The following is a 26,647-nucleotide window of genomic DNA, read 5'->3' as shown; positions in this document are numbered from 1 at the left end:
ATGTACTGAATTTGCCCCCTTTGCGGGCCCCAGAGGAGGCACCCCTATCCCACCTCAGGGGCATATAACTGGCATTTTGAGACTTGAATGTCATTTTTCATAGCATCTGGCATATATAAATATAAAAATATGTTTATTTTAACATAACTAAAATTCATGAACAATTTTGGTATTTTTTGTAATTTTCAGCGAAATTTTGAAACTTTGAGGCATTAGTTCTCACAGAAGATATTATCTGATTTGAAAAAAATCTATACCTGTAATGTCCATGTGGGTGGGCCACTTTTGCCAGGTATTACATTTCGTTCCGAAAAAAAAAAGTGGTAAAACGCTGCACCCTATTATGACAACGATAAATGGTGCCGCAAAGACATTTTAATCTTTATAGGAACAGGTTTTAGAAAACAGTAGTTTCCTATGTTGCTCAATAGATGGCAGTACCTTCACAGATTTAGATTCTTCTATTTAATCCCATTTTTGTGTAATTTGGAGCAGATTTATGAACAAAATTAAATTGGAAATAATAAATAAATCTCAAACAATTATTTTTAACGACCATTTACGACCAAATCGTTCTCTCTTTTGTTTTTAATTACAACTTTTATTATAAATAACATACTCTTAGACTATTTGTAACGTGTATTTGAGTTTTTGTATTTCCTATTTGTGATCTTTTGAAATGATTGTTATTTTTAGGGAATTGAAATATTTCGTTGTGGGTTTATATCATTACATGTGATTAAATGAACGAAGTGATCATTATGTGTTCGGTGTCTAGTGAAATCAGTTATTGTAGTGGTATTTACCTTGTTGGTAATATAAGTGAACAGATATTGGGTTGTAAGTTACTGTCCAACAGACAAGTACTTGGTGCATTCTTTTATAACATACGAATGTGAAATTACATTTAACAGAATGCTCGGTTATCAATTCGTGAAACAGAAATGTTTTGGTCTAAAGCAAGAATACCGATCAAGGATACTCACCATAGCATCGATAAACTCCTTGGATTGTACGAAATGTGACATCGGTTTCAAAAATCAAGTATAGGAAATAGTGAAGGGAAGAGGAGACAAGACATATTTTTTTTAGATATGTTAGACGATTTATTTGATACAGCGCATGCAAATGCTTTAGACTTAATACAAATTCAGGAGAGGACAAGGAATTCCTTATATCTCAAAGGCAAAAAGGACGACTTGTGAAGTGAGCGCAAAGGGTGAATAGTCGATTATCAATTCAAGTGGTGAAGACGAAGATGTATGCCAAACAGAAAATGCAATTTCAATGGAAGGAGTAGATTCTGATGAGGTAGTGACAGGATCTCCGAGAAGAAGAGGAAAAGTACGTTTTATTACTTCAAGACTCGTTGTGCCTTTTGATCGCTATAAATTGATTGATAGAGCTCCATGCACATATTAATCGCAACATCAGAGGCATTGGGACACTACTTCTTCTAATACTGGACGTATCAATGGAGCTGGTATTCTTCTTGAACAGACATTGGAAAAAGGTCTTTTGTATCTTCCATGTAGGCATCACATTTTTGAATTGATATTAAAGTGTGCATTTGAAGAATGTGTTTCATTTTCTTCCGGTCCAGAGGTACCAATTTTTAAGCGTTTCCAGAAAGAGTGGCCGAGATTTCAACACAATAATTTTGTTACATGAATTTCTGATCGAAGTGTTAATTCAGTTCTTGCAATATGAAGAAAGATACGCTAGTTTTTGCTGTTCAAAATTTGGAAATCCAGAGAAGCATTGCAGAGAAGATTTCAGAGAATATTTGGAGCTTACAGTAATTTTTCTAGTAAGTACGCCTCATGGAGGTATTTCTTTCCGTTTCCCTGGAGCTGTACATCAGGCAAGATGGATGGGGAAAGCCTTACGATGTTTAAAAATATTTCTCTTTAGTAATCAGTTTAAGTTAAATGAGCGGGAAGTAGAAGGACTGCGTCAAATGTGCACTTTTCCTGTTCTAAAAATCTTGGTTTATGTTGTATGCAAAAGCTTGGTTTACTTGTCCCAGTGCATCTCGTTCACCACACCAAGATTTACAATTTTTGAAGAGCCTTCAAACGTACAAACTCATAAACTCGTCTCGAGAGTGGCTTTATTGAAGTTTTCCTAACATCTTTGGTAACTCTCAGAGGAGTGTAAGCACTTTCATTCTTTGACGAGAATGTCAATAATGAACAAAACACAAAATAGGAGAAAAATTCTAAAATATTGACAACTCATATGAAACGATGAAACGATTTGAATTGCACGCTAGTGAAATAGATGATATTGAAGAGAAAGAAATTGCTGATATTGCGATATTAAACACGAAGAAGTTCTTCGAAAGGTTTCGGATTTCTACAGGTTTTCTAGATCTTGATCCGGTTTGTTGGTCGACAAATGATGAATTTCTTTTCGAGAAAAAAGTAGTTGATAAGCTACATGTTACAAATGACGCAGCGAAGAGTGCGTAAAGCTAATGGAGGATCACAATGCAGTTCTAACTAAAATGAAGAACAGAAACAATTCCTTTTGCAAGTGGTGAAAGACTATAGAAACTTGTTTCCAGGATGTGGAAAAGCTACCTTGCCTATAAAGTAAAAGTTATCATTAAGTCGATCGACAATTCAAATATATTTTTTGCCCATTTTTTGGAATATCAGAGACTACCATTTTTACTTGTATTTATTAGCTGATTGATTTCTAACTCATGTAAATTTTACTAACGAAGCAAGTGGCATGAGAAACAGATCCAAATATCTGTTCCACAGTGATTCATAACACTGCATTACCATAAGTACTATATATACGGACGATGATCATGATGCTTGTAGCTCGTTGCCTGATAACCAATCGACTCTATTTGAAATCCTGTCAATTCTGAATTACAGAGGAAAGCTTTATATTGTCCTATTTACATTTGTGATAATTATTATACGTTTATTGACAAACAATAAATCAAGTGCCATTGAAATTGAAATGGATGTCTTTTTACAGAAATCAACTGCTTTGCGGCACGGGTTAACGTTGATGAATTTTTGTGAAATTTTATGTATGATGTTTCTATTACCTAAGGAAAAGAAATAGGGGGTGCGGCGGATGAAATTCGAAAATTTATTTTTTCCCATATACCTAAGGACCACCCTACTGTCACACGCACCGTATTCATTGCATTTCCGCTCAAAATGTAGTTTTGTACATAAACGAGCTTTCCAATGTCGTATTCTGTGCTCGATATTTGAATTGAGAGCAAATGAATGTTTTACCCTAGACAATACTAACTAAGACAACACGCGTTATGTGCATTACAACACAGCTTACGTATGTTTCTGCTACTCTAGTGGGTAATTTAACAAGGTTTTGCCATTAGGCCGCCGGAAATGGTGCAACACGTCTAATATTTCTCACATTACGACTTGCTGATATTGATTTCTCAGCATGATTGGTAATGGAGGGTGTTCATAACGTTTACTAACGCTAAACATAATCTTGTTTGAGAATTCCTGTGTCTAATGAGTAACATTTATGAACGTAATTTCTCCTAACATATTGGGCGAAATTTCAAAACAATCACATTTTCATAACTAGTATCAAATATGTTTTCAAACGATATGCTATTTGACCCATGTTGTCATTGACGAAAAATGAAGGTTACGCCACTAGACCGCAGAAAGTGTGGCATTGGGGCTGAATTTCCCACAATTATCTGTCCCTCTCAAAACTATAGTTGACGGGTTTCGGCATTTTTAAAATAAACCCCTCTTTTACGAGACACAGGGGGAGACAAATTTTAAATGAATCATCCTATATATAATGAATCATAAAATGACGCGCCCAGCGCCCAAGGGCCCACTTCCGGGACAACATACAGTGTACCTTCACAGGCATTAGACAAGCTTCCCAACAGGGAAAGAACTTTTCAAACCGGTTCAGTCAGTTTCCGAAAATTTCTATTAAATATAACTAAACAAAAAAATAACGCCCGAGCGCTCATGGGCCAATTTTCCAGGATAAAATACAGCGTATCATCACTTGCATTAGACAACCTTTCAAACAAGGAAAGAGTTTTTAAAATCAGTTCAGTAGTTGCTGTATATTTCTTATATATAATGAATCAAAAATGAGATACCCAGCGCCCAAAGGCCCATTTTCCGGGTTAAAATATAGTGTATCTTTACTGCCATTAGATAAGGTTTCCAATAGCGTATGAATTTTTGAAATTGGTTATGTAGTTTCTGAAAATTTGTTATTTCTCATGAATGGAAAAATGACGCCCCAGCGCTCGAGGGACTACTTTTCGAGATAAACTATAATATATCATAATCTACATTAAATGATCTTCCCAGTAGTGAAATATTTTTAGAATCGGCCGAGTAGATTCTGAGAACTCCTAATATAAAAATTAAACACACGAGTTCACACTTTGTAAATGTTAGTGCTAACGTAAGTTGATCACGTGACTTTCGTTGACCGAATCAGCACAAAGGCCTGTGTCACGTTAGCCTCGATTCTTCACGGTATGATATTACGGTAAACAACCAACTACATGCTGTGGAACGAAATCACTTACACGGGCTAAGACAGATAAAGATATATATATATATATATATATATATATATATATATATATACAGAGAGAGAGAATCATAGATCACGTGCACCGGGGTAGGCTTTTTATTTCGCTCTCGCTGTTCCCTCTTATAAAACGATTAAAAAGACTCTCCACATATGTGAGCAAAGCTTACCAACCGTTGAATTGGTTGCTATACTACCGAAACATGAATTCTCTGTCTGCAATATATGTATATATTTTCCGATCAAAACGCCACACGCGGAGTGTACAGGAACTAAAAATTTATACATTTTACATATTTCATATATTTTGTGGCTACTAGTTCATTTTTTTCAAGTTAGTTTTTCTTGATAATTTGAAATATGAGGAACAATATTTAAATGGACGACTGTATAAGTTTACTGTAGACAACCGGTGGCTGCAGTCTGAAGTATAAAGAGGAAGCAAGTATAAGGAGTTGAAGGAAAAACATGGAAAATGATACGACGATCGTATTCGATCGTCATTAGAGGGTGGATACCACATTAAATAAAATTTTTAAATATAAGGTTCTACAAGGTTAACTGGTTGAATATATATGTTCTTCAGGAATATATATATTAGGCTGAATTCCAAAAGTGCCTGTTGAAAAGGTGAGTTTTTCAGGAGATTATGTTTTTGTGTGTGTCTCTATCATTTTATTTCTGTGAAAGAAAAGTAATCTACATAAAAGAAAATTGCAATTGTCTACTTTTCGTAAGATAACGATAAAATTATCATATATAGCAAGAGTTTTATATGTTTTTATGCATGAGTTACAAAATAACTTCAGAGAATACTGTTGACTAAGGACATTTTGGAAAACAGCGCTGTTTTCTTTTACCTACAATTAATTTGATTTATGGAGTTTTGGTATGAAAGTCAGTTTAATATACGGAGATGCTAAAATGGAACTTGATAGAACCAATATCTCAAAATTCACAAAATGACTTAGGTTCTTTTGGAATCTACCTCTTGATATATATATATATATATATATATATATATATATATATATATATATATATATATATATATATATATATATATATATATATATATTATAGGTATAATTCTCAGTAAAAGCCGAAGAGACACACACACACACTTGTCAATCAACACTACGTATCAACTAATGACAGAATGAGTAATCAACCAACGGATCACTTCCCAATCTGGGCCGCCGTCACACCCTCAACCAAACAAAAGTCATTTCCACAATTTAATAAAGAACTTTAATGACCCTACCGACAAGATCCCTCTTACAATCACATATTTTTCACTCCTCGGCCACTGATCCCCAAAATTTCAATAAGGGCTCTTCCACAGTGTCACAGCAATACCTCTTCTGCAAATTTAATGAATAAAGTTAATGATCCTACCGCAAAATATCCTTTTAAAACTACATATTTTTCATTCCTCGGCCACTTACTCTCAAAAGTAAGGACCCATTCACAGGGCCACAACAACACCCCTGGCAAATGTCAGGTAGCCGCATATAGAGAAAAAGAAAGTAGAGCGTAATTTCTGCTTCCCCTTTCCCTCTCTTTTACTCAGGAATACCAATTTTCTGCCAGTAGGGTCAAAGGTCATGGGAACTGCAGACTAAGGATGTCAAGTTCTAGTAGATACATGAGGCGCCTAGTATCAAAAGCCGCCAAATCCATTTTTTATACCGAAATTGAGTAATATATCGCTTGTTATATGATTGATCTAAAGGAATTCCATGGAAACAGTATATTGTTTTAAAGCTTAATATTTCATACTAAAAAACTAGTTCAAATATGAGACTTCGTACGTGTGTATATGGAGCTTCATTGCACGTTTTGCGAGATTACTCGAAATTAAGCGAAATGGGTGTGGCAGATTTTGATACTAGGCGCCTCATATGTATCCTGTGGTGGTCAATTTATTATATTTTGGTCGTGAATGTTGCACCGAACTCTGGGCAAAGAAATATTTTATCTTATGGTTCTAACCCTGGAACACAACGTTAGTAAATAAATTTTTCAAAAATGTTGTCTCCTCGCAGGGACAAATATGAATCGAACCATATACCCTCAAAAATAGCTTCCCAAACGGGAATTAAAAAAAAGATTGAAATCCACTACACTCACAGTATATACAGCCTGAAGTTCAAAGAACAAGAGATGAATGTTACTGGCGTTTATAGATGTTCCTTTCTTAATTGTAAAAATTTTGTATTTTGTAGTTGCAGTTTTGTAACTACTTTGATTGTGCACATTCTCATACTGTAATTTATTATTATGCCTTTTTTAGGTTTCTGATTTAGGATGTGTGTATTGTTATTAAAAACAGTAATGGAAATTACGATAATTGAATCCGAACGAATAGGTTGAAGTGTATGTGAGTGAATATTTTTTGTTCTCTTGCTTAGAATTTTGACGATACTTGCAAGTACTATCATCGAAGAGGGTCACTAACACACCTTTACTCACATTCTTCTTTATCGTGGGATTATTACACACCAACACTTACGATATGAAATAAAACTCTGATATAAAAATGTGTAAAATTATTCAGGACATATAAGCTTAGTATTATTTCATATTTAAAATATTCTTACATAAATGTAGCTACCTGTAATTAAATATTTTCTTGTATGCTATATGCAACATGTATAATGTTAAGTGTTGTTGATATTACTGGTCTTAGTATTTGAATAATTCTTATATTATAGCTTCTAGGCACGATTTGGGTGAAAGCACCTGCTTACAGAAGCGCCCAAATTAACTCCCGCTACTGTGATACTTTTCTTTACGCTTTCGATCACTTTGGATATCATCCTCGACTACCCAATGAGTACGATATAGTAGGTGAGTAAGAAAGCTATTTTCTGAAACATAAAATTAATGCTAAAATTAAATTATAAATAATAATTCAAATTGCTTTATTTTATATGTATTTATAGTAGGTTCGGAAAGCGTCTTTAACTGTGGTTTTATCAAAATGTATGTCCTTTCAATACATTTCGATTAAAACTGGGGATATGTGAACAGATTTTCCATTAGTATTACTTTTCAATCTCCTACAGCACAGAAAAAATATAGTCCTCAAATCTTCTGATCACGGTGTTTAAAACCAAGTCGTAGGATTCAAAGTATTTTTCACGGTAATATTCTTTAGGTGCTGAACATGACCATTGTCGTATTTTGCTATATCGTCTTTTTTTAGGGATTCTTCTATGTAATGTAGGACTCAAAGTTCAATCCTCTGCGTTCTCCAAAACTTTATCATAAACTTCAACGAAGTCATTAAGTTTGGACTGAAAGTAATGCTTCGTTACTTCTGCTCGTCTATTCATAACTTCAGCTACAGCACTGGTATTACTTTTCTGTAATTATTTGGAACAATGTTCTGTTATAGTACGGAGGTTAAGTGGGCAATTTTATAAGAATTGTGCACTTCTATAGAAAAAGGTGAAACTTTCAGGAATACTTGTTTACACCCGGCAGAAGAAATCTAGAGGTAGGGACCATTTTCCAATATGGAGGCCGAAAACTTTGGGCCCTAGATTTCTTCTGCCGGGTGTAAACAAGTGTTCCTGAAAGTTTTACGTTTTTTCCAGAAGTGCACAATTTTTATGTTAACGTCCTACTATTAAGGAAAGTGTGAAAATATATACTATTACACTCGTTCGTTCGCGGGATATGCACAATGAGTGACGTTAGAAATAAGAAGAAAGTATTTCACCAGGAGAGGGGGATCTATAATTCTTAGTATCTTCCATTTTTTCAAAAGCAGGAAGTTCTTTAATCAACGTAAACAAAGTGCAAGAGAGGAGCAGAAGTTTGTGGAGTAAGTAAGAGCTCTGTTCGACCGGACAAGTGACAAAGGGAAAATAATATTGTCCATGTTCGTGTTATTTTACTCGTTTATTTGACAGAATGTTATCTCTACAGTGTTTTCGTGGTAGTTGAAAGCAGAAGAAAGAAGGAAAAAGAAAACTGTTGGGAGGTAGGAGTAATGGATGAGAAACAAAAGCAGCACACACAGTCTTTGGAAGTAGAACATTATTTTTATTATTACATCGTTTTCAATAATTGATTTGACGGGAAACCTGAGAGTGGTTATTAATTACTTTATTTCTATTATCATTTATAATACGCCATGAATATTTTTATTGATAGTTCCCTAAATATTGACCGAGCTATAGCCCGGGCAGCCAGGGCGGTTTCGCCGCCTCTGGTTGCTTGAATAATATAAAATATAAAAGAGTACATGCAAGAATCACCCAAATTCGGGATATAAAGAATTATGCATAATGTAAACGTAAACTTTAATATATTCCTGTCTGTTATATTGAATACTTATTCTTGTTATTCACATTAAGTGAAATTGAACACTACATTCATATAACACTAGAAATGAATAAGTAAACAATGTGCCTATCGAAAATTTTAAACTTCCCCATTTGTTGCTCATTTCCCATAGGGTATATTGATCTAACAGCACACTTTCACTGTGGATTAAGGAGTTGAGAAGGGATAACGAAGTAAGATCCTTCAATGGACAATTCTTGTTATACTACATATTGTGTTATTGTTGTTAAACGTTGTAGACGTGTTTTTGAATCGCTCCGCAAATCTAATTAATCCTAGGAACACCAAGGTATTTTTGGGTTACATGGGATACCAACGGGAGCGGGGAGGGGGATCTGAGGCCCACAAAATAAAGGTCATTATTTCTCACGGAAAATAACTTATCTTGTCTGATATGAACTTGCGATGTCTAAGACATCATATATTTTTATTCTCTATTATCACTAGGTTCCTAAGTACAGTGTTGCAAACTATATGTGTGTAATTGTTTAAGTTACCATTTTTATTTATGCCAGTAACTATGACCTATTTACTTTATTTGTTTGTGTAGAAAAACTATCAAACACATCAATAGCGACTTAGTACAGTGTAGTATAAGTACAGAGGCGGCTTCTAAAAGCATTTTGGTGGTGGTGCAGTAAAGTGGGGTAGAATGGGGATAGTGGGGTATACTTCAGTATTCCAATGAATTCAGGGTTAATCTTTAACAATTCGATCCCGGTTATCCTTGGAATGGCGAAATTCGTCCAAATTTTGTTTCCGAGTAAAGATAGACAGTGTGAGGGTCGTTCATTGGATACTGTAGGGGATGTCACCAAAGAAGCAGTGTTGCCAACTCATAAGTTACAATTTTTCTAGTAGCACAACGTCAAGTTGTTGCACCTATGGAATGAACATGAATAAATGCAGAGATCTTATTAAACGCTTGCAGGGACATGGGTTTAGAAGTAAATGCAGAGAAAACTAAATACATGGAAGTGCGTCGGGACCGTAATACGGCAAATTGTGGAGGCGTTAAAATATTAAATAATGCTTTTGATAAAGTGGATACTTTCAAATATTTAGGATCAATATTAACAGACGAAAATCATATTCACGAAGAAATTAAATGCCGACTAAAAGCAGGGAATTCGTGTTACTACTCGGTTCAAAATCTCTTGTCATCGCGAATTCTGTCGAGGAATTTGAAGCTTAAAATATATAAAACGATAATCATGCCTGTTGTTCTGTATGGTTGCGAAACATGGTCGCTTACTCTGAGGGAAGAACATAGACTGAAAGTATTTGAGAACAGGATCCTGAGAAGAATATTCGGACCCAAGAGGAACGGGAATGGGGAATGGCGGAAGCTTCATAACGAGGAACTACATAGTTTATACGGTTTACCCAACATTGTTAGGGTCGTCAAGTCTAGGAGGCTTAGGTGGGCAGGTCATGTAGCTAGAATGGAAGAAAGTAGAAACGCTTTCAAAGTCTTGACTGGTAGACCCATAGGAAAACGACCATTAGGAAGACCTAGGCGCAGATGGGAGGATAATATTAAGATGGATCTCGCAGAGATAGGAATACAAAGTAGAAACTGGATGCAATTAGCTAAGGATAGAAGTCAGTGGAGAGCTTTTGTGAACGCGGCACTGAACCTCCGGGTTCCATAGGCCATAGAGTTAGTTAGTTAGTTAGTTAGTTATGGAATGAACATGTAAAAAGTAGCAAACAAGCTACGACTTGTCTGTCAGTTTTGTAAACTAACACCTCTACAACATCATGAATATTACAAGGGATTCATTGCAAGGAACGCACCATTGCTTCCATTTGTTCCATTTCTTTTATCAAATAAAATGTTCAAATCACTGTCTTTTGCATCCAAATCTGACAGAGTTATTTGCACCTTGCTATGTTCGAGCTCACTACCTTGTATGTCAGATTCCTTTAAAAGTTCTTTAAGATTTTTCTCAATTGAACTTTGTCGATGAGCACGATTTGCCATTGTTCCAATGGTGCTGCAGATTCCCACATACAGTCACATGTCACAGAATAACAAACTGACAATTTGCTATGAAATATGCGTCTTCAGTTAGTGTTGCAGGTGCTGCTTGTAGATTCGACGATTAAAAATACTTGATAACACCAGAGGTGCAGCAGCATAGTTCTTTTCAATCTCTATTGGAACTTGGTTCTCTCTCTTTCTTTATATACACGTGTGTGTGTGTGTGTGTGTGTGTGTGTGATTATAATATAAAGTGACATATTTAGGTATTAGCAGGTTTCAAGGAATAAACTAAGAGAAAACAAAATATTTAGGTCCCAAAAAATAATCGGAAAAAATATATATACTGAATTTTTATAAAGTGCAGTTGGCAACACTGCACCAGAATAATAGTTCAGAGTGTACCTGCATGTTTTAATATCAAAATCGTTTCAAAAGAAAACAAATAAATAGCCAAAACACTGGAATATAGCACTTAGCCTATTCAGTGAATAGCCCCTTAGTACTACCAGGGGAGGGGCCTCTGAGGCCCACAGCACTTTCTTTATTTATAAATAGAAAAAAATAAACACTTAAAACTAAGCAAGTACGTTTTATGTGGAATGGGGTCAAGCTTGACAATATCAATATTTTCAGATTTTTTATGCAATTTGAAATGTTACAAAATTTAATAAATATAATGTATGGGCTTCCGGACCCTCCACCCTTTCTGTTCCTAGGGTTAATTTTATGTGTTTTGGATTTATCGCTAATAGTAATGTTTGTAAAATGTGACACTTCGTGGTTCTTGTATACGGAGTCTTGATTGACTCACATTCTGCTTTAACGGATGTTCTGTTCTTGATAAGGAGATGTGAACCCTGACTCGGCCTCGAACTTGAGTATCTTGAATGCGGAGGTGCCACTTGACCTTGGAAACGTTGCAGAGGTGTCTCTCGTTGGTGATTTGAAATAATGTCCTCTCTAGTTTGTGATACTTGTTTGACTCTTTTCAGTTGAAATTCGTTAAATTTAAAATTTCTCTAACAATAACATATGTTATATTCAATACAACAATGGGTGAAAGAGAAAATAATATAAATTCTTTCACTCAGGTTAACGAATTACATGTTACTAATCAAGAAATAACGAAACCAGACAACATATATGTATTAACCAGCATCGGCGCAAATCTGTCTTCAACATTAAGGGGGGGGCGGATAAGACAGTTCACATATTACATATATATACCTATAAGGGATGTTCAAAATATTTCTGAAGTTCAAAAACAATGCTGTGTGAAGAATCAGGGTAGCAAAATTGTCTTCACTGGCGTATTTAGGAAGCTAGCGGTATGAAGCTCCCCCCGAAATAAATTAGTTTTTCGCACTCCACGTACGATAATAATCCTTCTTGCTATATCTAAGAATGTCATTCCCTTTCCATTTTCTTATGCTCTTTGTTCACAAATAATACTATATTTGTCAAATTTCATTCCATGTAAGAACTACGTCCTTTTGTTCTTTCTTTCGTCCTTTCTACTTTTCTGTTTCTTTTTCTTGACGTTACCTTCTTTCATTTCGCCTATCATACTTTATCGACCGTTGTCAGTTGTGATTCAAGTCGGCCGTTATCAGTAACACCAAAGCTGAGAGGAGTTCCACACCAACCTGCGCGGATATCAACATGATAGCACTTTAGTTATTATTAACAAAGGAAAAATTATATCGTTTAGTTATTTTTAAAAGAAGGAAATGTTTGAATTAAAGAAAATCAAAACGGGGGAATAATTAGCCCGTGAAATTAGGAAGGCCAAGAGGACGCTTCCTTTTTCTTGTATGAATTGAATAAAGGTTAGATTCACTTCTAAATTTTTGTATCATATCATGTAGGATTTATCGATCTGTAATTCTTGAAATTATAATTTCAATTTATCCATAAATTAAAATATATTTAATTCTCAAACTCAGGTGGGCAATTGCCCACTTTCTTCCTTGTGTTGGGCATAGCCCCTCGAAATAAAATCCTAAATACGCCATTGGGTGTCTTCAACATTGTGAGGTGGGCAGATTTGATGCTTATTCTAGAGAAGGGAGATGAAACTCATATTACGGTAGTTAAATCTGATCAACTGTTGTAGAGTATATTATATATTAGGCGATGTAGATGGAGTAGTAGTACATATCAGTATTACTAATCAATGCCGTGAAAACATTCTGAAATCTGAATACATCAGTGTTGCCAGACACGGCAAGCAAAATTACACACGCCTTCCGTCGAAATTGCACAATTTTACACACAAGCTGGAAGACAGTGCACACAACATTACACAATATATAACTACCTATCTATCTATCTATCTATCTATCTATCTATCTATCTATCTATCTATCTATCTATCTATCTATATATATATATATATATATATATATATATATATATATATATATATATATATATATATATATATATTATGTCTAATGACGTACATATCTATACGTACACTCATGTTCAAAATGATTGCCACATATCTATAATAGGCTTGTTGTGCGAATATATTTGGATAATGATATCGCAGGGTACATTTTAACACTCTTACTATGTGTATAATCGGCAGAGACATGTATGTGGTAAATTTCATGTCAAAAGATCTGTAAATAAGAACAATATAACGAAAAAAAAACTTTTCTTGTCCATTTAGCAACATTTTGATGTACTCATTCTAATTTTCGCATTTGTAATTTTTTCTATGAAATTTAGCACAAATATACATTTCCCGATTATACACATAGTAACAGTACTAGAAGTACTTTGCGAGTTTATTATCCAATTACATTCGCACAACACGACCGTTATAGGTATGCGACAATCATTTTGGACATGAGTGTACATTAACCAGCCATTGTTCAGGGATTCAGAGCTTGATTTACTATTATTATTATTATTATTATTATTATTATTATTATTATTATTATTATTATTATTATTATTATTATTGCTGTTGTAAAACCGTAACCTTCCCGCAAATTGTCACTTTCATTTTACTTTCAACCATGCTCGCCGACTACGTGGGTGCTCCAGGGCTCCGGCACCCACATAAATAATCTTGTGGGTGCGGTGCACCCACAAGATTTTTACCTTGAACCCGGGTTTGAACCAGTTTTCTCTTGCGTTTAAATCAGTCGTGTTACCGACTGATCTAGGGCAGCCCCAATTTATCCTTATAGTACCGATATATTTTACTTTCTCACAGGACAGGCCTTTATGACAATGTTCATAAAATATTTTAACTCAAAGTAAATCAATCAAATATCGAGACTTCCCTGAAAACATATAAGCTAATATGACCCGCCATTGATGATATGCATCCACATAAATCTTGGAAAGTCTGCGCCATTGCTTTCAACGTACTTAATGTTTTTAATTGGACATCGGACACTCTGTCGTTCATCTGTTTGCAAAATGGCATTTTCTTCACAAGTGGTGAGAAGACAAGACTTCTTATCACCTCTGCCTCATGTTTTGGCCAACATTGAGGGTCAACATTCATTCACATTGCTTGCTTGAACAAAGCATCTTATCTTGGGGATGTTATGACACCCGCCTCTGAAAAACAAGAAGTGAGGTACCAAGGAAGCAAGATAGGTTTTATCATACTGTAGGTTTTATCATAACAAGAGATTAACAATAATAACAAATAACTTGTTATTTTCTCTGTGGTTTTATTGCGCTGGCCTGGAGTCAGGCGTTGGAGCTCGTAGTTTTTAGAAGGCAATTTTCAGAAAAAATGGTGGAAATAATGAATATTTGAATGAAAGGAACTTCGTAAAAGTCATCAATGTCAAAATTTTTAATTGTGCCAAATTATACACAAAATGCACACAGATTGGCATTACACACAAAATGCACAAACAGGCCAAAATTGCACACATTTTGTGCAATTACACACACATTGGCAACGCTGGAATACATGCATATTTATAATTGGTATGTTTCTAACTAAGCTTGCACAAAGATCCACGTTAATATTGTTTTATAATAATATAATAATATAAATAATGACTTCCCCAAAACTATGAAGAAAGAATATCAATTATGTATGACGCAACAATACTCTTTGAGCAAAATGATGATAATGTCAAGAACATCACAGGAATCGTTACAGAAATCTGGCACATGAAAAATTGGGACACGCGGAAATACGTAGGAACAAACCATGGTTCAAACTAGCAGAGAAGAGAAAACAGAAAAAATTACGTTGGCTACAAAATTGAATGAAATAACTACACAAAATTTCGTAGACATCAGGTGGGAAACTTGCAAAACTTTTAGAACAAGGAAAAGCGTTTTTTTTTTTTTTTTTTTTTTGAAAGATAAAATTCAGGAACTTGAAGATAATAGTAAAAATAAAAACATTCGGGATATGTATAAAGGGATCAGCGAATTTAATAAAGGCTATCAACCTCGTGCTTATATTAAAGAAAGCTGATGGAACAGTTCTCAGTGATACCAGCTCTCTCTCGCATTTTGAATAGATGGAAAGATTTCTTTGACGATTTGTTTAACACGCAGCAAAAACTAATGTGGGTGGAGAAAGGGAGATCCACAACGCAGCACCGTATATTCTAGAACCCAACCGAATAGAAGTAGAAATCGCTATAAAGAAATTAAAGAAACACAAATCTCCGGGTGTAAACGAAGTTCCGGCTGAACTAATTTTAGCTGGGGGCGAAAATTGTGGAACAAGATACACAAACTCATTCCCCTTATCTACAACAAGGAAGAATTCCCACAAGAGTGGAAAGAATCAATTATTGTTCCAATCCACAAGAAAGGCGACAAAACTGACTGTAATAATTATCGAGGCATCTCTCTTCTGCCAACATCCTATAAAATTCTTTCAAACATTCTATTAGCAAGATTGAGCCCATACGCAGATCAAATTATTGGGGATTATAAGTGCGTATTTAGACGAAATCGATCAACTATCGAACAAATATTTACCATTCACCAAATACTCGAAAAGAAGTGGAAATATAGTAGCTCCGTAGATTAACAATTTATTGATTTTAGAAAGGCTTATGACTCGGTTAAAATAATAAAATTACACAAATTATGAATGCGCTAAAATGTTAAATAACACTTTTGATAAAGTGGATATTTTTAAATATCTAGGATCAATATTAACAGACGAAAATCATATTCACAAAGAAATTAATTGTCGACTAAAAACAGGGATTTCGTGTTATTATTCAGTTCAAAATCTCTTTTTTCGTCATGAATTCTGTCGATGAATTTGAAGCTTAAAATATATAAAACGATAATCATACCTACTGTTCTGTGTGGTTTCGAAAGCTTGTTGCTTACTCTGAGGGAAGAACATAGACTGAAAATATTTAGGAACAAGATGCTGAGACGAATATTCTGACCAAGAGGAACGGGAATGGGGAATGGCGGAAACTTCATAACGAGGAACTTCGTAAATTATACGGCTTTCCAAACATTGTTAGGGTCATCAAGTCTAGGAGGCTTAGGTGGGCAGAACATATAGCCAGCATGGAAGAAAGTAGGAATGCTTTCAAAGTGTTAGCGATAAGACCAATCGGAAAACAACCATTAGGAAGAGCTAGGCGCAGATGGGGAGACAAGCTGGATCTCGCCAAAATATTGTCTTGGAGAGCTTTTGTGAACGCGTCATTGAACCTCCGGGTTCCATAAGCTATAGAGTTAGTTAGCTTACGAAGCATGAATAGATGCCTAGGCTGATACTACAAATACGCATTTATTGAAAAGATGTGTTCTACTGACATTGGATAGTCTGTATACTCTTCGTGTGCTAGGGCCTAGGGGAGAGGAAAAGATAAGATTTCATATCGGGTTACGTCACGCACAGTCGCACGCCTTCATTTTCATTAAAAATGGAAAAACGAAGAGGAACAAATTTCATCTCACTTTCCTTTGTGGCAGTCGGACACAAATCATCACACTTACCTGCAAAAAGCACTTTTCAAATCGGATTATTGGGAGAGCCTCTAGTTCCAATTTTTGGTGGGACATGTCTCTCCATTTCCCCGGAATTTGAACCCGTACCTACAACTGAGACAATTTTCCAGCATGAGGAAAAGAGCAATTATTGCAATTTGTGCCCAAGTAGCAGAAGTGGAGTTAATACATATTGATGAGGCTACTAAACGCACTACAGCACGAAGTTCAGTTTGAAATACTACAGAATACGATTCTTTTTAAAAAAATGGAAAAGCCAAGAGAAATCAATTTAATCTTACATTCCTTTGTGGCAGTCGAACACAAATCATCACACTTAGCCCAAAAAGCACTTTTTGTCAGTTTATTGGGGGGACAGTCCCCCTTAAGGTCACAATCGATAAATACATCAAATGTTGCCACTAAGTGTGGGAATAACTCAAACGATTACCTTTGCTCCAAATGTGGCAAATATTTCGTTAATTCAAGAGGTCTGTCAATACATAATAGTACGTGCCTGAAGTTGACCCCCTACCTCTCCCAAATTACACCAAACGTTGCACATCCCCACACTATATTTATTTAGTAGGAAATGGAAGGAAATAAGAAACAAAACATTTGTTTTCAAAAAGAAAAAAGAATAATACAAACTATTTATTGATGATGATAATATTTACACAAGAAAAACGAAGGTAAGTATAGTACTTTCTATTTTTTAAAAAAAGGATTTCATCAATTCTTTCTTCTTCTTCATATTCATTGTGCAAATGATTTTTAAAATGTCAGTTTTTTACACAATACACACAGTTCTCGAATAGTCTTTTTTGGCCACTTGCTGATGACTCCACAGATGACATATATGACGATGCTACTGCTGGTGATGATAATGGAACGTAGATAGAAGTCATACTGTACAATGATGCAGCGCATACACCCGCTGACGATATTTTACTCTCTTAAATTAAAAAAAAAATTAAAAACATAATACAATATTTATTTTATCTATAGTCATGAACAAATAAAATAACAAATGATAATATGTATACAAAACACATTATAATAATAATAAAGAAGGAGAAATGACTAGCTACAGTAATACAAAGAATTTAAGGTTTATTTTATCTATAATAAAAAAGTATCCAAAACAAACGAAGAAGAAGAAGAAGAAATAACAATAATAATAATAATAATAATAATAATAATAATAATAATAATAATAATAATAATAATAATAATAATAATAATAATAAAGACATGAGAATATGTATACAGGAGAAACGATTACCTGTAGTAGTAAATACAACAGTCGGTGGTCATTTTTCTCTGGAGTTGATGAGAAGGTATAATGAAATTCATTTAAGGACTTTCCTTTAGCTTTAAAGCAAAGGAATAGGTACGAATAATGTCCACATAGGGACGATTTCATACAATGAATTTCTGTTATTAAATGTATGAGAAAGTGAATTTCTACGTAGAAATTGAATATGTTGCATTACATATGGAGGAAATCCAAATGTATCGAAGTTGTGTGCACGTCCATCAGTAGTAATATGTACGGAAATCCAATGGGTACCACTTTATTAGCGGGAATTGTATTTATGATGATAGCTGCAGGTAGTGAAACATGCATTGGCAACTCATTCGCCGCATATATACCTATGAAATAATAATGAAATAAAGAATTTGCTTGAAGTGCATGCAATAAATCTAGTGTAGAGGACATCATGTATAAAAATGTAGACATGTACATATATATTACGGTATTTAAATATTGATAATAATAACGTATTACCTGACCAGCGAACGAGTGCGGGTGGCCGGTTTTGGAACTAAAATGCAAACAACAGTGTTTCTAACCGGATTACTTGTAATTAATCTATCACAGTTCTTTTTGTCCTGTTCGTAATAAACCACTTCACGCATATGCTCAAGTGAGGGGCAGATCCAAGGGGCGGGGCAATTGCCGCTCACCCCCATAATAGGTTATTTTTTATTTTAAAAATAAAACCTAAGAATTTTCACCTTTGTATTATAAATGTAAAATAAAACTTAAAATAGGTAGGCCTTACTTCTTTTGTTTTACGTTGCAGAAGTCAAATAAAGCAATAAATTGTAAGAAATTACTAACATTAGCGTTCTTGCTAAAAAAATAAAATAAAATAAAATAAAATAAAAAAAATGTCCACCTTCGAAATCGCAGGCGGCCATTTCTGTTCTAGAAATTGCAGACAATAGCTACTTCTCCTTTTCTAAAGTTGTTTTACTTTTTTATTTATTATTATTATTATTATTATTATTATTATTATTATTATTATTATTATTATTATTATTGCAATACACTCTTACCTTGATTTGATTTCGAACTACCGCCCCCAAACATTCAGCCTGGATCCGCCCCTGTCTCAATTTAAGACAAACAGTTTTAAAAGAAATTGAAAGTATTTGCAGAACAAGCACCTCTTAAGTAACAAGCAAAAAACACTATGACAAAAATACACCCTCCATATTAACTTGCGAACAAACTAGCGAGCAGCGTTTTACAGGCTGCTCCTGTTTTATAATGACATCGAATAAAACGTAATCAATTTTTATACAATCTGCTTAATACACGGTAGAAGCTAACTGAATTGTCAATTGTGCTATCTTGTTCTTAAATTGGTAATTTCCATTCATATATCACTATTCACAATACATCTGCATTACTGCAGGAATGGTTCACTACAACCACATAACTTACGGCGTTCTTTATTAAGCATAAAAAGATTAGGCTATGCATAACATCTAAACTGCGACTTGTAAATACCGTTGGATACACTGCAGAATGAAACTCTCCGCTCCCCTGTCCCACCGCGCTTGCCAACAAACTGATGTAAACACAACAGCAGCGCCATCCTTCCAAAACCGCACTGCTATCCTGGTCAGGTAATACCTTTAAAAATCCAAGATGATGTTCCTCTGATGATGCACTTCTAAGAGAGATTGGGACCCGCCATGTGTGATGCATGAGACAGATGCTGGTAGAGGATTCTTAAGATGAACTTCCAGACGAACACAGCCGTGGAGTATTAGATGCACAGCGCTGGCTTCCCCATCTTGCGTAATGTCGAAAACAGAGATAGTGTATCCCTGAGGAAAGGCAAGGCAAGGAATATTGTTGCCATGATTGGAAAAGTGAATACCTGATCCACAGAATAAGGTATGATATGAAGAATCATAGAGGTTGTTTCCGAAATTTGGTTGTAAAGGTTTTGAAGCTACAGGTTTTCCATCAATGCATAATGAGAAGAAATTGATATCAAAATGTTTCAAATAAAATGAATTTGAAGTTATCGTTCCTGTATAGGTATCATTAAACGCCACAATCACTCGATTTGGTAATACTCCCATAAATAAATTATCAATTGTTTTTGATTGATATCCTTTGAAATGACGAATGACTTCATTTGTACCCTTGTGAGAGGATACTTGGGTGTTGTTAATTGTAGAAGCTTGTTATGTGCTAGTTTTATTGTAGGACCAACATTACACACACCCCACTAAACCTTTCTGAACGTGTTTTAATGTTGTACTCACTCTTGTCCCCGTAGCTCTCTAAGGTTTATTTAATTAATAATTCGGCTCGAGCGATAGCCATGATCACAAGCATATGTTAATTTTTCCACTCATATTGAAAGCTTCCACTTTGCATTAATACATACAGGTTGCGAAAAGAAACCTACTTCAGTCTTGTGAAAACCACTAAAATTATCAGTTAAACCGGACATTTTTTTAAAGAAAATCTAGATATTAGCCTATCAAATAAGAAATGGATTGTTGCTGGTCCCGATTTCTCACATCAAGGTCAAATCGAAGGCCAAATATTTAAAATCTCTCAATTCAAATTTCGAGCTTGTGCTTATACTTCCCGCTAAAGCTGTGCTCATCACGACTTTTTTTTTTCTCCAAATATCGATTCCGTGATGGGCACAGAAAGTCAACACTTAAAAATTACTTTACTGTTAGGTTGAAGATGAGTTGATTCACTATGGGCTACGTTATTCAAATAAAGTAAAACATTACACTGAAGTTTTTCAAACAACATTAATTGCGTGGACAGCGAAAAGATGGAAAAATTAAGGGTTAACTTTAAAAAAACCCGCTCCAGTTGAAATGCTTATACAAACACGGAGAACCAGTCGTATTAACAAATGCTGAAACAAATCTTGAATTATTCGCTTATTCACCTAAAAATCATCTTCATTAACACATACTTACGAGAGAGTACCTATATCTCAGATTTTGAGTACAGTTTCAGAAGTTCATTTCCGTAAACTGTAAAAGCAGTGATTACTATGCTAATTATTACAAATTAAATGCAACTTTTGAGTTGCATACACACAACCTACTAGGGAATGAAGACCATGTGCTAACAAAGAGTACACTGGAAAATGAAATAACATGTTATAACAAAAATTAAAATAAGATGATAATCGATACAAATATAGAGGATGAATATAACATATCTGAACTTCACCAAGTATGGTAGAAGAAGCTATTTGTTTACTTCTTCTTGACCAACCGCTAAGAACATTTATAAATCTATATGTGGCTTTGTTATACGCAATTAGTACATTCAAATTCACAAACGATGACGAACTGTAGGGTACGAAGATACAGTTGCAAGTAACAACCGTAGTCATAATAATATAGTTCTACTAAACAACGTTGAAAATAGTGGGTAATTAGGTGGTAAGTAGAAATGACCAAAACTGAACAGTTTACATCGATTATTTCGAAATACAGCTAGAAGATTAAATTTACAAGAAATAACAAAAATCAGTGACATTTGGAGTTATACTAAGCATAGTTTGAGGGGGAAAGCGAGCATCCCCGGTGGGGATACTTCAGCTGACTTCTTTGGGGGGAACAAAATGTGATTGAGGGGGCAAATCCCCCTCATCCCCCCGGTAATTCGCACCCTATTTATCATGATTAAAATTATCACAATGAAGATGTCCAAGCATGTCGAATTTTGCACTGCTTTTGTTAATTCATAACGTTATGGAAATCCTCTATTACCACTAGATGTTGCATCCATATGTCCAGCAGTATCTTGAAACCAGAATGCACAATGAAGATGAGTATTTTTAGCAGATTCATCACAATTTAACAGTTTTTCGAGGTATGATGGATATGGATGATTATGAGATGGAAATGAAATCAATTCGTTATTTAAATACATTTTCAGTTCAGTGAGCATAGCATTTAAAAAGTCATTAATACGAGCCACAGCTTTATCACTTTCACCAAATGCTGATCCATCAAGCTTAACGATATGAGATTCAATGTAAAGAAGAGTATGTGCTAGATCTATGTATTCATCACTTGTTAGTGGGATGAAAATTCTATAGGTGCATTACCAACTAGTGAACTGATTGTTTTGTATGTAACAATATGATTATCCAATATACTGGTTTGCGTTGGTTTTGTAGAACAAATATCTAGTTCACTTTTTACACACTCGCAGGATCGATGATATAAGAAAGCCATGATGATGATTTAATCAAAAATATCGTGTGATACTTTCCTTTTCTTATACGACTGACTTTTCTTTGTTTTCTGTATACGTTTCCTCTTGCCCTTCTTCTTCTTCTTCCGCTTGATGATGTGCAATGATGAAGAGTTAAAGATGGAATGACGTGTAATTATTTTTTCCTTCGTTGATATCCAGATCCTAGCATAGCTTTCAGTTTATTTTTAGCTTTTTCTTGTAAGATGGACTTCGCTTCATCCATTCGTTGATGAAAGGAATCGTGAATAGGTTGTTTGTCAATGATGACATCATTAATAACGTTTGCTCCAGATTTTAATAATTCCTTTCGTACTATTTTAGCTCCTTGATTTACTAATGGCAAGACAGAACGAAATAATCCTCCAACGAAACTTCCAATACGATGTCTAACTTGATAAGGTGATCCAACATTAACGTCTCCAGTTCCAGAAAGAGCTTGTTTATGATAATGTTGTAAATATGGATTATTCAAATTTGTTGATGTTGGTGCAATGATCGAAAATGTAGTTTAGTGCATACAGTTCCGAAAGTGAATGCCAGTGGAGAGCCTGTACTATCTCTTATATCTATTTTGATATGTTCAAAAATGCATTTTCTCTATAGGCACACAATGTGAAAGATTAAAAATTTCTATAACACTACTTCCAAATGTCTGATTCACAGGATTCATATTTATGATACGTAATAATGGTGCTACTGTATCTACAACAAATACGGATTGAATTATATCACAATATACGTACATTGTAGATGGAAGTCCTAAACATAAATTTAGAATTCTTTGGGCTTGTTGCATATGCTTTAAATCAACGTTTGGATCAAATTCCAACATCGCACATCACTTGGTGGTAATGCAACGTCTACATCTATGTCTTTATGAAGACGTCGTATAAAACAGGTATTACTCTCACCAATGTAGGAAATATGTAAATGTTTGAATCTGTTATGCGTATTAATTAACTTCGTCAATTCTGAAATGTCAGTGTAATAACGTACAGGAATAGTTACAAATTTCCATTCATCACTTTTTGCAGGTTTGTAAAAGAATTTTTTATTTTCTTCATTAATATTTAATATTGAATGACGATAATGAATCTCTACAATAGACACTTCCCACTTTTCACGGAATTCCATTCTTTGATGAAGTTTAGTAGTGTATGATATTAAGGTGTTGTCAGGAAAATATTCCATAGAACTATTACTGGGAAGCGTAACGTAAAAATCTCCGTCAGGCTCCATTGTACTTCTCAATCTTCTTTACGGATGATGCATGTATCAGGGAACCGAAAAAAGAGGGATATCCTTTCCAATGAATAAGATGTTCTTTTCTGCTACCTTTCCTTCTTGTACTTATGATATTATCTATGTAAAACATCTTTCCTAACGTCACAGGTTTTAATTCCTCTTTATAAAATAATCCATCCAGTGTTTCCTTGTTTAAATCTTCAATTTAATAAACAGGTGGATCCCTTGGTATTATCTTCTACTTTAAATATTTCCCAATTCCAGTTTTGCGTATATTCTTTATCAAATGTACGTCTAGTTTTACTAATTCGTACTGTTTCACCAATCCTAAGATGTTTTGAGAAATCAAAATTCTTCTTCTTTTTTATTTTATTATCATACTGATTATGCCGTACTTGTAATAGGTTATTTTGAGAAATATTTGCAGGTGACATCTTAACGCTTGAATAATAACCTTCATTGTATGATTTCACAACAAGAGTTAATACATTTAAATAATTATACGCACGGCCGCCCACAGGGGGGATGTATGTCGCAAGCTGCGCCATTGAAAACAATTTTGGGGGGGATTTTACTCTACTTTCGAACTAGCAATTTTACTGTTGGAATAGCATTAAAACACGATTTTGAGAAGCTAATTTTCAAAAATTTTCCGGGGTGAACCCCCGTACCCCCTGCTTCGATACTCGTTGAATGAAGTACCGCGCAAGTAGCCGTATGAAAGGAAAGGTTGGTTCGTTTTAAGAGAGAAGGGCCGCCCACAGGAGGGATGAATGGCGCAAGTTGTGCCATCGAGAAAAAAATTGGGGGGAATAAAAAAATTGGGGAAGAATTTTACTCTAATGTAGAATAAGTAATTTTGCTGTCGTCAGAATAACATTGGAACACGATGCGATTTTTTTTAATCTCGAGAATGAATCCCCCTACCCCCTACTTAGAAACTCTATGAATGAAGTACCGCGCAAGTTGCTATATGAAAGGATGGGCTGGTCGGTTTATCGCTTTGTGTAGGTAATTTACCCATTTTCTGCTGGGAGCATTTATTTATTTCTTATTTATACCATGTACGACACTTAATAAGTAATGCTGTTCAATTGCTACATGATGTGTAATAAATGAATTAATGATAATATTTTATATAGTTTTCTGTTTGTGCGATTACATTTTCCAGGGCCTGCGATAAACTGAAAACCAGCTCAAAAGTGGCATCACTGTGTACAATAGAGACTTTCCGTGAGAGGTCGCTCCAGTAGTATTCTATATATTCAGCTCCATGTATTGTACAGAGTGAAGCCAGCTAGGCAGTTCGTTTTTCGCAGATCCTGGAAAATGTAATCACACATTCACACACATAGTACACTACCAAGACTACTAATAAAAGTAATGCCATTTTTATAATTACTACTGCCCCTACTACTACTACAAGCATTCTATAATACTACTATAGGAAATAAAAACAACAACAAAAATAACAATTACTAGTACTATAAAAACTGCTGCTACACTGGGCAATTGTTTTTAGAGGACTTGAGTTTTGAGGAGGGAAGAGGTTATTAGTTTTGGGGGGAGTGCGCCATCAGCTTTGGGGGGGATGGGCACCCCTGATTATACGTTTGGTACTTTGTGAAATATTTCCACATTTTTTCTTTTAGAGTTCTGTTAAAACGCTCTACAATACTAGCCTTTATATCAGGATTTTTACTTGTAATATGTTTTATTTTGTTTTCCTCTAAATACTTCTTTATTGTTTTATTAGTAAACTCACTTCCTTTATCTGTTCGTAGTGTAATTGGATTTCTGTCTTTGAAAACAATTTGTAATGCTTTAAGACATCATTTGTATTTTTGTATTTTAATGGTACAGCCCAGGCACATCGACTGAACAGATCTATCACTGTAAGAATAGAACGATATCCACCATTAAATTTATGAAGAGATTGAAGATCACTAATATCACTTTCCCACTGATCTACAATATTATTCACTACATAGAAATCTCTTTTAAAACTACGACGTACTGGTTTGTGTAACGTATATGTTGTTTGCTTCAGTAACCTCTTTCTTATACAGTGTATAAGAATTTTCTTCTTTGTAGCTAACCACAATTTTTAGCAGTTGAAAACGAAGCAGGATGTGAAGGGTTGTAGTAAATCTTGCTTAATTGTTTGTTTATCATTTCCATCTTGACCATACTGGACATTTACATGTACGTTTCGTTTTCCTTATAGGAGATACTACTTTTTCCTTTTCTTCTTCTTCTTCTTTTGCTTCTTCTTCGACGTCTTCTGCAAACGATTTCATAGGTATTTTTCCCTTGATGCTACTGGTGATGCTTTAGTTCGTCGAAAAATATAAGACAAACGTTATGGATTTCCAATAAGTTCTAGAGGTGTGTTATTAGAAGATAAATAATTACAAAATTGTTCCCATCCAGATTGATTTGTGTATTTCTGTGGTCGTGACATCACAAATGAAATCTACCATGTGAGATCCTTCTAGTTTATCACCTTTGATGTAAGCAGTTCTTTATTATCCCCCGTGATATTATCATCATGTGTCTTATGATGTAGTAGTAATTCAGCTTTTTTACGAAACATTTTGGATATAGATAACAATATTTCTTCTTCTACTTCAGGCTTCTCTGGTTTAGTTGACGTAATCGAAACACAGATTCTTCTTCTTTTCATATTAAATGTAAATGTTTTTGAAGAATATTATTATATTGATTCCACTTTTCTTCATCACTAAGCGATGATAAATGTAAAATTTGTTGCATTTCTTTATCCAAACTAGATTCACATTTCTCCAGGGCTACTGCTACTGATGATGCTGGTATTTGTATACGATTAAGAATTTCAGGTGGAACTAAAATCATTTTCTTTGCGTGTTCCATTGTACTAACGGAATAGTAAACTTGATAATGCACAACTTAAAATAAGAGATAATAATGCCGGTAGGAATCCACCGTGC

General features: G+C 34.6%; 1 protein-coding gene across 6 annotated transcripts in view; it reads left to right on the top strand.

Moving 5' to 3' along the window:
* LOC145693363 (juvenile hormone esterase-like) overlaps nt 1–26,647 on the top strand; it is a 1,331,986-nt gene that overhangs the window by 1,072,273 nt on the left and 233,066 nt on the right. For 5 of the 6 annotated variants that reach the window (XM_081769289.1, XM_081769291.1, XM_081769293.1 and 2 more), the window contains one exon: nt 7,293–7,428. The exons of the other annotated variant lie outside the window; for it this stretch is intronic. In XM_081769289.1, coding sequence (XP_081625415.1) covers nt 7,293–7,428 — 136 coding nt within the window. The remainder of the gene's footprint in view (nt 1–7,292; nt 7,429–26,647) is intronic. 6 annotated transcript variants of the gene reach the window in all.

The sequence above is a fragment of the Thermobia domestica genome, chromosome 8 (assembly GCF_964235325.1).
Source record: "Thermobia domestica chromosome 8, izTheDome1.hap1.1, whole genome shotgun sequence".
NCBI classification, from domain to species: domain Eukaryota; kingdom Metazoa; phylum Arthropoda; class Insecta; order Zygentoma; family Lepismatidae; genus Thermobia; species Thermobia domestica.
Note: the sequence above shows the minus strand (reverse complement) of the source record. Positions and strands in the feature narration are given on the sequence as shown.